Source organism: Elephantulus edwardii, unplaced genomic scaffold (assembly GCF_000299155.1).
Source record: "Elephantulus edwardii isolate Elephantulus edwardi_28Jun2011 unplaced genomic scaffold, EleEdw1.0 scaffold00039, whole genome shotgun sequence".
Classification (NCBI taxonomy): Eukaryota; Metazoa; Chordata; class Mammalia; order Macroscelidea; family Macroscelididae; genus Elephantulus; species Elephantulus edwardii.
This window is the reverse complement of record NW_006399789.1, coordinates 5,097,944-5,113,574: the sequence shown is the minus strand read 5'-3', so window position 1 is coordinate 5,113,574 and position 15,631 is coordinate 5,097,944. Positions and strand designations below refer to the sequence as shown.

At 43.3% G+C, this 15,631-nt stretch overlaps 1 protein-coding gene across 1 annotated transcript in view; it reads left to right on the top strand.

Annotated features, from left to right (window-relative positions):
• Positions 1 to 21: 21 nt before the first annotated feature.
• Positions 22 to 15,631, top strand: part of KIAA1244 (KIAA1244 ortholog) — a 219,695-nt gene continuing 204,085 nt past the window's right edge. The window contains exons 1-2 of the mRNA XM_006884948.1: positions 22 to 269; positions 11,161 to 11,212. Coding sequence (XP_006885010.1) covers positions 185 to 269; positions 11,161 to 11,212 — 137 coding nt within the window. The 5' untranslated portion in view covers positions 22 to 184. The remainder of the gene's footprint in view (positions 270 to 11,160; positions 11,213 to 15,631) is intronic.

Here is a 15,631-nt window from a genome sequence, read left to right as displayed (position 1 = left end):
CGGGGCGCGCTGACGTGGCCGCGCGGCATGGAGCGGCCGTGATTCATCAGCTGCGGCGGCGGCGGGATGGGGGCGAGCGCTGTGGCCGCTTAGGCGCCCGGGGCCAGGCAGTGGCGTCCCTGAGTCGGCCTCGCGCGCACTCTCCTCCCGGGCGACGGCCCGGCGGCTGCACCTGGAGGTCAAGATGGAAGAGATCCTGAGGAAGCTGCAGAAGGAAGCGTCGGGGAGCAAGTACAAAGCCATCAAGGAGAGCTGCACCTGGGCCCTGGGTAAGCGCGCCAGGGGCGCCTGGCACCTGCCGAGCTGGGCTTCCCGGGGCCGGGCGGGTGAGGGGCGCAGCCCTGGGCTTGGGGAGCGTTCGCTGAGCGGCTGTCGTGGGATGCATCCCGCGAAATTGCTGGAGTTGCCTCTGCAAATGATGAGGTGAGAATCTTGGCTCCGGCGATGACATCCACCGCCTCCCTTCTCTCTTCCTTTCCCCTAAACCTCCATGGGAAATTGCTGTCCTGCCAGGCTGCGCCTCCTGGTCCCAGACCTGCGAACCCGGGCTGCTGTAACTTCCAGGGCCCGAGTTCTCAAGCACCTGCCAGGAAGAGGGAAGTTGAACCATTGGCCCTGACCTCCCTTCCAAACATTGGCAGACGCAATTGGAAAAGGAATGGCTTATTGAGTTTGATGTTCCGTCTAGGAGCCAGCTTGGTTTTTAATATCAGCTGTAATGATTATTGTGCATGAAAGATAGCACAGGGCAGGGCTGTGTTACTGCCTCAAATCTGTTCTGCCCTTCAGACAGGTGGGATTTTAAATTTGTGAGCTGTGCTCTCAGAGCAATAAGTTCCAGGTGGCAAATTTGTGTTTCCCTGCAGATTCAGGTTGCAAAACTCAGCAGTGGCGAGAAAGGAAAGACGTTTCAATTAGGAGAGATTTTGAGCAGTCAAAATGGTCTGGCTGGGAGTGGAAGAAGATAAGGAGCACGTTTTGGGTGCTAAGTGTGATAAAAAATTTGGGAAAAGGCGCAGGCAAAACCAGCTGGCTTCTGTCAGTCCCTGTCTTTGCCCTAGCTTGCACGTGATTCTTCAATTGCCAGTCAATTAAAAAAATGCAATCGAATCCTCCTCTCCCTTAACCCCAACGATCCGTGTTTATCATGACGTGTGCTTTGGAGCCGCCAGAGAAGAGAGAGTGGTGCTTTTAACAGGCTTTTCTCTACATGTAGAAGGCTGATGGCGGTTAGGTGACTCAATATGAGAAGGTCTGAATCTACAAACGTTTGGATGTGTCCACAACCATTCTAGCAGCATCTTTATATGTATATATACACATACCACAAAACATCCATATTGTCTGGGAAGTTTATCTAGTAGACAGGATGTGACCATTTCAGTTTACTGTTAGAGAGATGGGCCATTTATGTAAGTGAGCTGCAAGGCTCTTAAAGCCACAGTACTGTTTTTGAATGGCCATTGTCATTCAGCAGAGACTCTGGGTTAGATTCCCCAGTGCCTCTAATGAATGGTCACAGATGGCTGGGTAACATAATAAAGCAGGACCGGGCTGTGCTCTAGACATGCCATTCCTTGTATTCATTATTTCCCTTTGAGTTAAGCAAATTTAGGCAGGAGTGTGCATTTTGATATTCAGCTCTTAAGGGATTCTGAATTGTTGCTGATTTTAGGCCCTTGAAGGAACCAAGAAACCTAGGTCAGTGATGGGATCTGGGAGTGGAGCCTGGAAGCCACACACCTGTTCAGAGCAGTAGATGTTTGTACGCTGGTGGATGACTCTAGTTAGTAAAGGAGACGCAGGGCATGAAACCATAAAGTAATACACAGGGCACTTATTGTGTAGATTGGAATATGCAGCCAGGAAAACAACTCAAGGGAGGTTAAGAATGTCCCGTGGGTTTAGGGTGATGGGTGTGAGCTGTTGGAGCCTCTGAAGTAGATTTGACTTTAAAAAGAACTGTAGGTTCTTTCCTATCTTCCTTCTTCTTGCTGCTGTTAGGTGCTGGTGAGCCAGTTCTGACTCAGGGTGACTTTATGTTCAGCAGAACAGAACCTTGCCTGTTCTGTGCCAGCCTCATAGTTATTGCTGTACCTGAGCCCATTCTTGTAACCCTTGTCAGTCTCTCTTGTTGGAGAGCTTTCCCCCTTTTATTTAAAACATTTTATTATATTTGGAGTGAAATTAATTTATGGTGCAAAATGGTTTTCCATTCAATCATTCCTGCAGATTTTGTTTTGGAACATGAATTATAGTCCCTATGTTGTAACAGCACTTTGCCACTTCCTGCCTATGATTCTCATTTCCATTCAGCCTTCTATCCCACTCCTCCTTGGCATCCAAGCTTCCTCCTAGGACACATACTACCCTTTTGGTTTTGCCTGATTGCTTTTTCTAGAGTGAGTACCTTTCTAGAGTCAGAGTTCACCTGATAAGCCTGTCTGTTGTTTAGCTGAAAATTGATCCTCAAAAGGGGTGAGTTTTATTTTAGTCTCAAAGGGTGATTAAAGGCCATAGTCTTGGGGGTTCCACCAGTCTCTATCAGACAAAAGATGCTGGCCATTTTTGTGATTTTTAGTTTTGTTCAGTTTTCTTTGACTCATCATCTTCTATTTTACTGATAGTCTACTTGTAAAAAAGCTCAGATAGTAAAGTCAACCAGGAGCTGTGCCTTTCGCCATTCAGACAGTTTGAATTCATCTTCAACTCTGTGAAAGAAAGGTGAACAGTGTTCTTTTATGCAGTTTACAGGCTCTGAAATGCATTGGAGTGTGAGCTGTGTCTTTGTTCCAACTTGACGGCAGTGAGTTTGACCTTTGACGAGTGTGTTGTCCTTCTTCAGGGACCATCCCCTCCTGATAACATGCCCAAAGTGTGTGAGATAGCATCTCATCAGCCTCACTTTTAAAGAGCCACTAAAGCAACAACAATAACAAAAACACTGTCCTTTGATTCTGACTCAGAGCAGCCGACTCTTTGGGTTTTTGAGGCTGTAAATCTTTATAGACAGATTACCAGCTTTCTCCCACAGAGCAGCTTTGTCAATATAAAGCTTGAACCTTTCCGTTTGAAGTCAGAGGTACAGCTGAGAAAAGGCTGTCGGTCAGATAATTATCCTGAACTTTCCTGAGCCTGAATTTCAACCTGTTAATTCTCCAGTAAGTCCCATAACCTTGCCTACAATTGTCCTGTAGCCATTGGCATCAATTACCAAACCCAGCAGAGAGTACAGTGGGAGGGGTGGTGGGTGTCAGAGCTATTAAAATATGAAAGAGAGAAGGTTTGCCTGACTTCTGTCCTGTAGGTCCAGCCTTGGATCCTTGATGTTGGTAATGATTCTTTTTCCCTTACGAAGTTAGAGGAGGTCAGACGGTGCTGCTACCAAGCCACTTTTACAGCATAGCTGTCATTTTGGCTTTTAGTTGGTTATGTGAACACTGCTCTTCCAGGGTCAAGGTAATTGAGGAGTACATTAGCTGAAGGAGATAAAAAACCCATTCACACTGACTTAAAATTGAGAATTTACTCACTCCATTAATCATAATACAGATATAACCTATCTATCACATTTTATTACATGACCTTACATATAATGTTATTGTTAGGTGCCATTGAGTTGAGTATGACTCATAGCAACCTGTGGCCAACAGAACTGAATCCCATCCCATCCTGTGCCGTCCTCACGGTCTCCGACACACTGGAGCCCGCTGCTACAGTCACTGTGTCAATCCATCTGGTTGAGAGTCTTCTCGTTTGCTGACCTTTGCAAGCATAATGTCCCTCTCCAAGGAATACCCTTTCCTACCAACGTGTTCATAGTATAAGAGATGAGGTTTCACCATCCTTGCCTCCAAGGAGTGCTCCAACTGCACCTTTTCTAAGACATATCTGTTTTGGAAACAGATCTGTTTTGGTATAGCCAGAGTAGCTATACCATAATATCCACAGGCAGGGCTACCTGTAGGTGCATGTTGGTTTGGGAATTACACAGTGTTTCAAGAACCGTCCTGTTTTCTCTCTATGCTGTTCAGGCCTTTTCTGCTTTGGGTTCATAATCATCACACTTAGACCATCTCAGGAGAGAGACCAGCAGCAGTTAGACTGTCAGGGGAGAAGGGAGTCCTCACAGTACTGTACCTTCTCTATACCATGGAGTTTCTAGAGCCCTGTCTGCTCAATTCTGGGTTTCACTTTCTTGTCTTAGTTGTTGTGTGCCTCTTCCAGAACCAGGCCTGCACTTGAGGGATACGGTGAGCTAACTGGCGTTAGAGAACACCAGGAAGCTTTTGACCCCCTAAATTAAGAAAGATTGTTTTACTCAAAGCAGAATTGGACTACTGCTTCAGAAGGTGGAGGGATAGCTGCTAGTCGACCCAAACAATGAAGGTCAGCAGCGTAAACATGAGTTTTTCACTTCTTCCTGGTATCTACATCTAGAATAAGACAGGCCAATGTCGAGTAAAGAAATCAATGCTTGAATGACTTGTTTGGATTTTAAGTTTTATTCATCTTTTTTTCTTTTTATAAAGGTGGTGTGTGATCATTTTAGAGTTCTAAAAAATAGAGGCATATAAATAAAAAAATAAAATCACCCAAAATATTACTATTCAGAAATAGTACTATTGATAGTTTGGGATATTTCTTGTCTGTGAAGGGTCACAGGATAAGTGGCATATTATATTTGCCTTTTAACTTTATCATTTCTTCTCCTTGTTCATAACTAATGGTAACCGAGAAGGAGTGTGTATGTATCTTCCCTCTGTTTTAGGCTACTCAGGTCATTGGATTTGTTTGTTTGGAGTGAGGAAACTGAGTGGGAAGTAGAAAAAAATGGTGACTAGACAGTGAGGTTAGTGTGAGGAGAGCCTGCAACAACAGTTTAGTCCTTGAAAAACCAGCAGCCCTCCGTGTGTGAGAGCTGAGAAGTAGCAAGATGGAATAGACTGGTCAGATGTTAAATGAGACCTTATTTTCAAAACTTTTTTAGTACTTCATACATGTTATGCCTCAGAGCTGGACAATGCCAAGGATGACAGAAGAAGAATAGATGCCTTCAAGTTGTGGTGCTGGAGAAGAGTCATGAACATATCGTGCACTGCCAAGAAAACAAATAGGTTTGGCTTGGAGAGGGTGAAATCAAGTTTTCTCCTTGGAGGCTAGGATTTTGAAGCTCCGTCTCACATTCTTTGGGCATGTGGCCAGGAGAGACCGATCCTTGGAGAAGGACACCATGCTTAGAAGGGTGGAGGGACAGCTCAGGAGGAGACGACACCTCATGAGATGGATTGATACAGTAACTGGGGCAATAGGGGTAGTTGTGTCGGAATTAGTGAGACTGGATCAGGACAGGACCAGCTTCAGAGCTACCGTTCACTGGGTCGCTATGTGTCACAGGCGACTCAATGGCACATAACAACAACATGTATTAGGGCAGATAGGAAGAATATAAGGAGCCTTGGTAGCACAGCTGTTGATTCACTTGGCCATGCAAACTCATTCTGCAAGAGATCAATGTGACAGAGAGCAATGTGACAGCCCTCACATGTTAAGATTGGATGCCTTGACACTTTTTTTTGTTTCTGTTTTTTTATTATTATTAATTTCAATGAACATCTACCGAGATTTTGGAATTCCATTCCTTCATTGTTGAAATTTTCTCCCCCCACCCCCACCCCTACCACCAGTTCGCTCCTTTCCTTGAAAAGCAAAAGAAAAACTCCTTCATTGGTACATAATCCGCCCCCCCTACCCCGCACACCCCCACCCCAAGTTTACTTCACTAGGCAATCCTCATTCTGGACTCTTAGGATAATCTTAATGCCCTAAAGTATATTACTTTTAAACTATTCTCTCCCTCATCAGCTTCAATGCAGTAAACATAATTTATCCAGTTTTTCTCCTTGACACTTTTATGTGGACATTTGGGTTAGTTCTCTGCCCTGTAAGGTTTTTGTGACTAGAAATTGACTAGTTAGCTGAGACTTTTTGTTTGGACTTTTGTTGTTGTTCTTGTTATCTAGAACATGTGTGGAAAACGGAATAAAAGGAAGCAAGAATTAAAGGTAGAACATGAGGATTTGTGTAGACACCCTCTTTCCTCTCCCGAGCCACTTCCTCTTTCCGTGACCAGCCAGCCACACTTCTTTAAGTGTCTGTACCGACTGCATCTGTATCCTTGCATGCCACCCTTCAGACTGTTCGGAGCTGACTGCCTCTCCTATCCTCCCACTAAATCGCAGTGACATATAATTATGTGCCCAGCTGCTGGTATCTTACCTGTTGATAAAGGTTGATGGTTCAGATCCACCAGCTATACTCTTTTCTTTGGGTGAAAGACAGACAGTCTCCCCCTGTGAGGACTCACAGCCTTGGCAATCTGATGAAGGGTCTTTATGAGTTAGAACAGACTTCAAGGCAGTTGGTATGGGAGTCCTCCCTTTAGAAGACTTTTCTCACGCCCATTTTACAGGTCTTCTCAATGACATTTTGCCTTATCTTGGCCTCTGTAGAATGTGAAAGAACTGTGCGGAGAGCAGTCTTGCCTTTGTTCTCAGGTTTTTCTAGCCGGACCAATACCTTTGGATAATAAGTGGGAGCTGGCCAGATCCAGAGGGGTCACCCAGGAACTAGGTGCTGACTCACCTAGTGGTATGATGGTAGTCTCACAAAATGTCCTGAACTTTAGAGCTCAGATGAGCTTCCTGGTTGGTCACCAAGGAAAAAGGTAGCACATCCTCTGTAGGACTGGGCAGGTTGATCCTGGGACCCTTCGCTGGCTTCATGACATGCGGCTTCAGTTGTCCAGTGTTTGCTCCCAGTGAAATCTGTAAACATAAGCATACTGTGTTCTATTCTATGAATCATTCTAGCAAATCACTGAGCCCACTGGAATGGTGAGAACCAGCTGTTGTCTGCATGGAGGTGTCCTGGTTTGTGAGCTGTGACTTAGCTCCAGGTGTCGATGGTCAGAGAGAGACCACGTGAGTGACTGGCAAGGATGAATGAGAAGATGAGAACTGGCCCCCTCTTTGGACCCATCTCCACTCATTGGCCATTGGAATCGTACTGACTCTTACCACACAGCTAGCAGTGAAGGAGGGATTTGCCCGCTGGACCCTTTGCTTAGTGCTGCCTCTGTGACCACTGGCTGTTTGCCCTCTTTGAAGACATCAAAATGAGTCCAGTTTTTCTCCAGGAGTTAAATATTTGTGTTTCTGAAGGGCAAGGCTGGGTCCTTTTCTCCACTTTCAGCCCTCATGGAGTTGGATCCATCCTCACCAACAGCTTCAGGTAAATTTATGTGGTAGTTGATACCCATATTTAACCATCCCGCTGTGCTGATAGCCAATCCTCAACGCAGCTGCTTAGTCAGTATCTCTTCTTAAGTGACTCAGAGGCCCTGATGTAGAAGAAGGCCAGACATGACTTACTATTCTTCCCCTCCCCTAACCCAAACCCACCTTTGGTGTTTCCAGGTGATCAGCGCTACTACTGCCTGTATAGGTGCATTAGCCTGAGACCTAGAGCCATCCTTGATACATTTCTAGAATTCATCATCATGTCTTTAATGCAACATCTGCTTGTTTTTACCTCCTTTAATATTCCTGGTGAGCTCTGCTGGTGAAGTTTGAAGTTGTCCTAAGAATGCATCTTTGACAGTTCAAATTCATCAACAATGCTATGGACAGACAACAGACAGTTAGTTTCCTTCCATGTAATTTACAGCCTCAGAAGCCCAGTAGAGGGTCAGCTATGTGTCTGTTTTGACCCCAGGGCAGCAAGAACTCCCTTCATATCTCATCACCTCTTGTAGGAAGTCCCGATTCTAAAGCCTGTAGTTTATTACCTTCTGTTATCACTCTCCTACTTCCTGGCTCTTTCCTTTTGTGGCATTTCTCACAGTTTGAAACCAGACTATCTCCTGTGAGCTCAGGCACCCTGGCTGTCCTCGTCGTTATGTCCCTGGTTTTTTACCCCTTGTTTAGTTACCCAGTGAATCAAGGAGAGGGAACAGGCTGACCCTGATACCTGAGGTTTGCACCAGCTCTGTACATTTATTGTTTCACTAGCTTCTCATAAGAACCCCGTGAGGTGGGGGATTTCTCTATCTCCTTTTTAGAGACAGAAGAACCAAAGCTTGGAGAGGATAAGGGACTCGCTTAGTATCCTGTAGGGTCGTGTGCTGGTGTGGAGCCAGTAGTCGGACTGATTTCTCTCTGTTTTGTCCCTGATGCTCTCGTCTCAGTTACCGTCCCCTCACTTGAGGGATCAGGAAGCTGCAGTCTGTTCTCTGTTTGCCTTTGGGTGTTCTCCTTAGCCCTCCTTTCCTGGATGGGGCAGGGAGGGGTATTCTCCACTGACCAACCTGAACTCAGCCTGGGCTCGTCCTAGTTGTTGTTTGACGATGTTTTCTTTTTTTCTGATTCTCTAGCATTTAGCTAGATATTATTACCTGTTCGGAGTTGGACAGAAGCCCCATTGCCTAAGGTTTCCACCCAGAAGGCTTTGTTTTTTCAGTGTCAGAACCTCCCGTGTGGGAGCAGTGTCCATTGTTCATGAGTAACTGTCCTTGGCCCTCAAACCGCTGGACTGAGCTGACCTGTGCATCTTTTGAGCTTCTCGTGGCTCCTACGTCTCAGGACCTTGCTTTGTCATCTCATTTCATCTTAAGGATGTCTTAGCCTTTCCTCATCATCCCTTGGCCTCGTGACCATACCACCACTAGTCTGGCACCTTTCCTAAAGCTGGTGTGATTTTAAAAAGTTATTTCTTAGGGATACTAGCATGAAAATTTCAAAGAAACCATTTGCCTTTATTTTTATTTTATTAATATGTTAAGGAGCCCTGCTGGCACAGTGGTTACAGTGCTTGCCTGGCTGCCAGGGGAAGGGTTGGTGGTTCTAACCCAGTAGCTGTTTCTTGGGAGCTCTGATGGTGTAGTCCATAGGGAACTGTTCTGCATCTTAAAAACTATGCCTTTCCAGCAGTTTGAACCCATCAGCAGCTTGAGGGAGAATGATAGTCAGTCTCCTCCCATGTGATTAATAGCCTTGGAAATCCAATGGAGTGTTGGCATTGGCTGTGTGTCAGTTCCACTGAACAGCAATGAATGAGTGTGAGTGAGCTAATCCATGGAAGAAAGACATCTCACCTTGCTTCTGTAAAGATTTACAGCCTTGGAAACCTCCTGGATCAGGTCCACTCTGCCCTATAATACAGGTTTACTATAAGTTGAAACAGTAACTAAAGATGACAGAAGAAGAATCGATGCCTTTGAATTATAGTGCTGGAAAAGAGTCTTGAACATACCGTGGACCACCAAGAAAACATCTGTTTATCTAGGAGAGGGCGAAACCAAGTTTCTCCTTCTAGGCTAGGATTTTGAAGCTCCATCTCATGTACTTTGGACACATGGCCAGAAGGAACAGGTCCTTGGAGAAGGACATCAAACTCAGAAGGGTGGAGGAACAGCTCAGGAGAGGAAGACCCCGGATGAGATGAATTGATATAGTAACTGGGGTAATGGGAGTTGGTGTGTTGGAGTCAATGAGATGGGCTCAGGACAGGGCAGAGTTTAGAACTGCTCTACTTAGGGTCACTATGAGTCACAGGTGACTTGATGGCACATAACAATGCTAGCTGGAATCTGATGGATGGTAATGGAGGTTTGGTATATAATGTTTTAGTGCCACATAACCAGATTGAATTGGTATCCTGGTTCAGATTGTTGTTGTTGTTATGTGTCATCAAGTTGCCTGCTACTCATAGCAACCCTGTGTACAACAGCCCTAAACCCTGCTCTATCCTGTGCCAATCTTAACTGTCTCTGACATACCTACCCCCATTATCCCAGTTACTGAGTCAATCCATCTCATCAAGGGTCTTCCTCTTCTGCTCTGTCCCTCCACCCTCCCAAGCATGATGTCCCTCACCAAGGACTGGTCCCTCCTGGTCACGAGTCCAAAGTATGTGAGACGAAGCTTCAGAATCCTTGCCTCCAAGGAGCAGCCTGACTTCACCTTCTCCAGGGCAAACCTGTATTTTGTTTTAGCAGTCTATGGTATATTCAGTAGTATTCTCCAAGACCATAGCTCAAAGGCATCAATTCTTCCTCTATTATTCCTAGCCATTGTCCATCTCTCTAATGCATAGCAAGTAATTGCAAAGACTATGGCATGTATCAAGCGCACCTTAGTCTCCAGACTGACACCGTTGCTCTTCAGTACTTTAGAGAGGTCTCTAACCACAGACTTTCCTATTGCAATAGGAACCTAAATATTCATTATGTGTTTATAGTAAAATATCCTAATTTTCACTTATCCTCTTTTGATAGTAAGGCAAGATCTGAGAAAGTGACTGGTTATCAAGGGCAAGGATTGGGTTTTTTCTTCTTCTAGTTTATTTACAAAATTTGAATACATTGTTTTCAACAACAAATTCGTTCCGTTTCTCTCACCCCCTCACCCATCAAATTGTACAACTCTGTGATTAATCCCCCCTCCTCCTGCACATCCTTTTCCCTCTGCTTTCAGCCTCTCCCACCCCTCCTGGATCTTTATACTCATTCTACAATAATGGTTTTATAAAGTATTTATCCTTGTGGAACTAAGTTAGTTCACTCAGCGTACTGCTTTCCAGTCCCTCCCAAGTTAGGTAATAATTTACAAAGTTATTGCTCCTGGGTTCTGCATAGTATTCCATTGTGTGAATGTACCATAATTTCTCAGTCCATTCCTTTGTGGTTGGACATTTGGGCTGTTTCCATGTTCTTGCAATGGTGAATAATGCTGCTATAAACACTGGTGTACAAATCTCAGTTTGTGCCTCAGTTCTCGTTTTCTCAGGGTATATTCCAAGTAGTGGAATAGGTGGGTCATATGAAATTTCTATGTTCAGCTTTTTGAGGAAGTGCCAGACTGCCTTCCCGAATGGTTGTACCATTTTACAATCCCACCAACAATGTGTAAGAGTTCGTGTCTTGCCACATCCTTTCCAAGATTACTTGCTGCCCTGTTAAACGTTGGAGGGCACGGGGTTTTAGGAATGATGATGTGGATGCAGATAACAGAGAGTTGTCTGATTTGTAATTGTTGAAACTCACAGTAACACTGACCCACCATAGAGTCCTGGGTTATATTTCACTCTGTTCTTTTTCAGAAACACTGGGTGGCGTGGACACCATTGTCAAGATTCCTCCCCACTTGCTGAGGTAAGGAGACAGCTGCATTGTGACGTGGAGTGCCCACAGTGTTTGCTGAGGTTCAGTCAATCGTGTGGGTTTCTAATATTTCATTCGCGGATTGATGCTTCTCCTGCACCCATGAGTTGTGTTTTTTCTTGAGGTTAGTTAGCATGATGCCAACCTGATTGCGTTGACTTTCACTCGAGGGAATGGTTACAGTGATCTGAAGGTTTAAGAGATGCAAGTCTGTGGTGCATGGACAAAAGTAGTCGAGAGGCTGAATGGGCCCCATCCTCCCTGAGAGAGTGGAAGGGCTCACCCTTGTGAATTAGACAGTGGTGTCTGCTCTAAGAAGAAAAAATGATGCCTTTGAACTATAGTGTTGGAGGAGAATACTGAATATCCACAGACTTCCAAAAGAACAAACAGATATGTCTTGGAGAAGGTGCAGTCATAGAGTGCGCCTTGGAAGCAAGAATGGTGTAGCTTTGTCTCACATATTTGGGCATGTTGCTAGGAGAGGCTGTTTCTTGGAGGACATAATGTTTGGAAAGATGGCGGAGGAGAGGAAGGCTCTCAACCAGGAGGATTGACACAGTAACTGCGGTAGTTGGCTCTAGTGTGTCAGGAAATATGAGGATGGCACAGAATAGAACAGGATTCAGATCTGTTGTTCATAAGGTTGCTGTGAGTTGTACTTGACTCGCCACCTAACAACAACAACAACATCTGTTGTAAAGGATATAGCATGAAAATATGTGAAGTGGATTTAGAGTCTCTTTGGCCACTGGGTGAAAACTCTGTAGCCACATGACTCTTTTGAGACAGTGAACGAGGTTCACCCTATCACCTTCCTACCACTTTCACTCTGCTCTCATTGTGAGAAGAATACAAGTGTTATTTGGTGTAAAGTCTTGAAGAAACAAATGAAAAAGAAAGTTGACCATAATTACTTCAAGGTTAACCACTAAGGACAGTTTTGATTTTCTTCACAATCTGGTTTTGGGTTTGTTTTTTCTCACACACTTGTTTATAAATTAGAATACATTTTATATACAAGGGTTTTTTTCTTGGTATTTCATCAACACCAAATGAAGAACTTTTCCTAGTATCCTTATGGATTCTTCAACTTGAAATGATACAGCTACAGTGTACTTTATTAGCTTACCCATAAATTGACGTTTGGATTGTTGACAGGTTTCTTTTTGAATTTTTTTAAAAATAATAGATGTATGGTCTTTGGTTGAATATTCTTTCAAGGGAGCACTAGACGTAGTCCATAGGAAGTTGCATTACTAACTCCAGGGTCCCTCAGGCAGTCCAAATCCACCTCTGACTCCGAGAAAGATGAGCAGTCTCCGCCTTTGCTATTTACAGCCTCAGAATCCCAGTGCTGTGACTCAGTTCTAAATTGAGGGTCTTGAGCTGGAGTTTTTAAGTATTGTCAAGGCACTGTGACTTACTGAAAATCTTCTGTTGTTTGAAGTAGATTGAACAAGAATTGTATTTCTCTTGTCTTCAAATTAGTTCTTCTTTCTCCTATAGTATATAATTGTACCTATTGTAAGGGAACTTATCTACTAATTAAACTGTGTATGTGTGTGTATAAAGCTATGTAACAAGTGTTGTTGTTGTTGTTATGTGCCGTCGAGTCACTTGCAACTCATAGCGACCCTATGCACAACAGCCCTGAACTCTGCTCTGTCTTGTGCCAATCGCACTGTCTCTGACACACCCATCCCGATTACCCCAGTCACCGAATCAATCCACCTCATAGAGGGCCTTCCCCTCCTGCGCCGTCCCTCCTCCCTCCCGAGCATGATGTCCTTCTCCAAGGACCAGTCTCTTCTTACAACATGTCCAAAGTACAAATATAAAAACATAATTGTCAAGGGAAGGGATATTCTGGTGATCTCCTGCAACAAGTGTTTCAAATCCTCCTCCCTTTCAGTAAGCAAGGTTGTGTCATCTACGTGATGGAGATTGTTGATGAGTCTCCCTCCAATCTTGTTGCCACACTCCTCTTCATAGCGTCCAGCTTCTCGAGTAATTTGCTCCACATACAAATTGAATAGGTATGGAGAGAGAAAACAACTGTGACTCACTCCCTTTTTAATATTAAACCCTGCCGTGTACCTATGATGACAGTGGTACAAATTTTCTTGCAAGTCAGGTGACTTTGCTGTCTTGATTTTCAGCAAAATTGAACATTCTGGTCTAGTTATCACCTGATTAAAAAAATATATTTTGGTGGTGATGTTGTATACCACGAGTCACCTGTGACTCATAGTAACCCTATGTTCAGTAGCTCTGAAGCTTGTCCTATCCTGAGCCAATCTCATTGTCTCTGACACACCTATCCCCATTACTCCAGTCACTGAGTCAAACCATCTCATCTGGAGTCTTCCTCCCTTACACTGACCCTCCACCCTCCCAAACATGAGACCCTTCTCCAAGAATTGATCTTTCCTGGCCACATGCCCGAAGTATGTCACATGGAGCTTCAAAATCCTTACCTCCAAGAAGCAACCTGCTTTCACCCTCTCCAGTGTATACCTGTTTGTTTTCTTGGCTGTCTGTTGTATGTTCAGTACTCTTCTTCAGTACCACAACTCAAAAGCATTGATTATTCATCTATCATCCTTAGTTACCGTCCAGCTCTCTGATGCATGGGAAGTAATTTCAAAGACCATGGCTTGGATCAGGTGTACCTTACTCTCTAGGCTGACTTCCTTGCTCTTCACTATGAAGAGTTTCCTGTAAGCAGGTTTTCCCCAATGCAATTTGTCACTTGATTTCCTGATTTCTAGTGCCAACAGTGTTGTTTGTGGAACCAAGCAAGCTGAAACTGTGAATAATCACAGTAGAGTTTTTAAATTCTTTTATTTATATGATCAAGATTTCTTAGTGCTTAATGACTAAAAAATATAGAATTGGCAATAAACTTAGTATATCAATAAGTATTAGCCATCCATGTTGTGTTGTTGATTACAGTCGAGTTGACAAAAGTAAGTCCTATCTATTTCTGCAGAAATGCACTTATAAAAAGATTTTACTTCCAATGTCAAATATATTAACATTTTGATACCAAAGTCTGAGTATTGTTTGGATCATTTGTGTACATTAGCGGTGATAAGTCAAACCAAAAAAAATTGAATACTTCGGAGCCTTGTGGTCACAGGAAATTAAAAAGAAAAACAATTTTACTTTATACACATTTCTGTTACAGATAAGCTGTACTAGGAAGATTAATAAAATCCATTGAAGCGTTAAAATATACTGAGAGAGAATCCTGTGGGGAGAGTGGAGTGGAAATATAAGCTTAAAGAGAAAAGAGAACAATACAGCATTTTCTTTTTTTTTTTTAACTGTTAAAGGAGAGTTTGCAGACTAAACATGGTGTATGTGATTTTTTAGTGTAAGCCAATGTAAAATTAAATTGGAAAAAAATGAGTTTGTTTAAAAAAAAAGGAGATCTTTGTTGTTTTATTATCATTTAAGTTTCCTTTTTAAAATACCAAAACGAAGCAATCTAACGTTTAGTCAGTTTTGATTTTATAGTAAATCCTTTAGCACTCTGAAGGGCTTCGAAGGTCATTATCATTATAAAAGCAGACTGCTGTCTCCTCCTCCCTCTGGGGTGCTCTGTGAGTTTGGGTTGATGGTGATTGGGTTAGTGGCTGAGCCTTTGCACCTAGCACTACCACTTTATTATTTATGGTGAAATTAATAGCATTCACTTTATTATTAATTCACTTAATTTCACTTGATAGTTAAGGAAATGACATTTTGTTGTACTGTTGAGTCAGACCCCCTTCCCAAGTAGCTGAGGCCGCCCTCCCCATTCCCCCGGGAGCTCCAGCATTGCAGTACAGCTTCAGGAGTGTGTTTTTTGTTTCTTTTCTCAGAATCTTCTATTTTTTTATTCAATTTCAGTATTGTACAGAAATATATGCCACAACATTTGCCATCTCATAAATTTTAAAAATTCTTCATTTACATGCAAGAATTAATTTCTGTTGTAGTTCATACACTTTCATTTATATTGTGTCTCATAAAATCATTTGTATGCATTGTATTTTATATAATTAATTACTGTTCAACTGTGCCTTCTATTACCCCATCTTTTCAAGTTCACATTTAGTCTTTCCTATTCCTTCCCCGTCCCCCAGCCATCTCATCTATTTTTAAAGTCACAATTTAGTGACATTGTTTACATTCTTCAGATTGTACATCCATTCCAAATGTTTCATCACCTTGACAGAAACTCAGGACCCTTGCTTTTCCTCCTCTCGCTTGCCTCTGGTGTAACTGCTGGTAAACACGGATCTCTATCCGGTTGTTGGCTCTCTATCCAGTCACCTTTAGATCCAGAGCTTTATTACGCCATCTACTCATTATATTTAACATGGCATCTTTATATTGTTTGAGCATGTATTAAAAAAA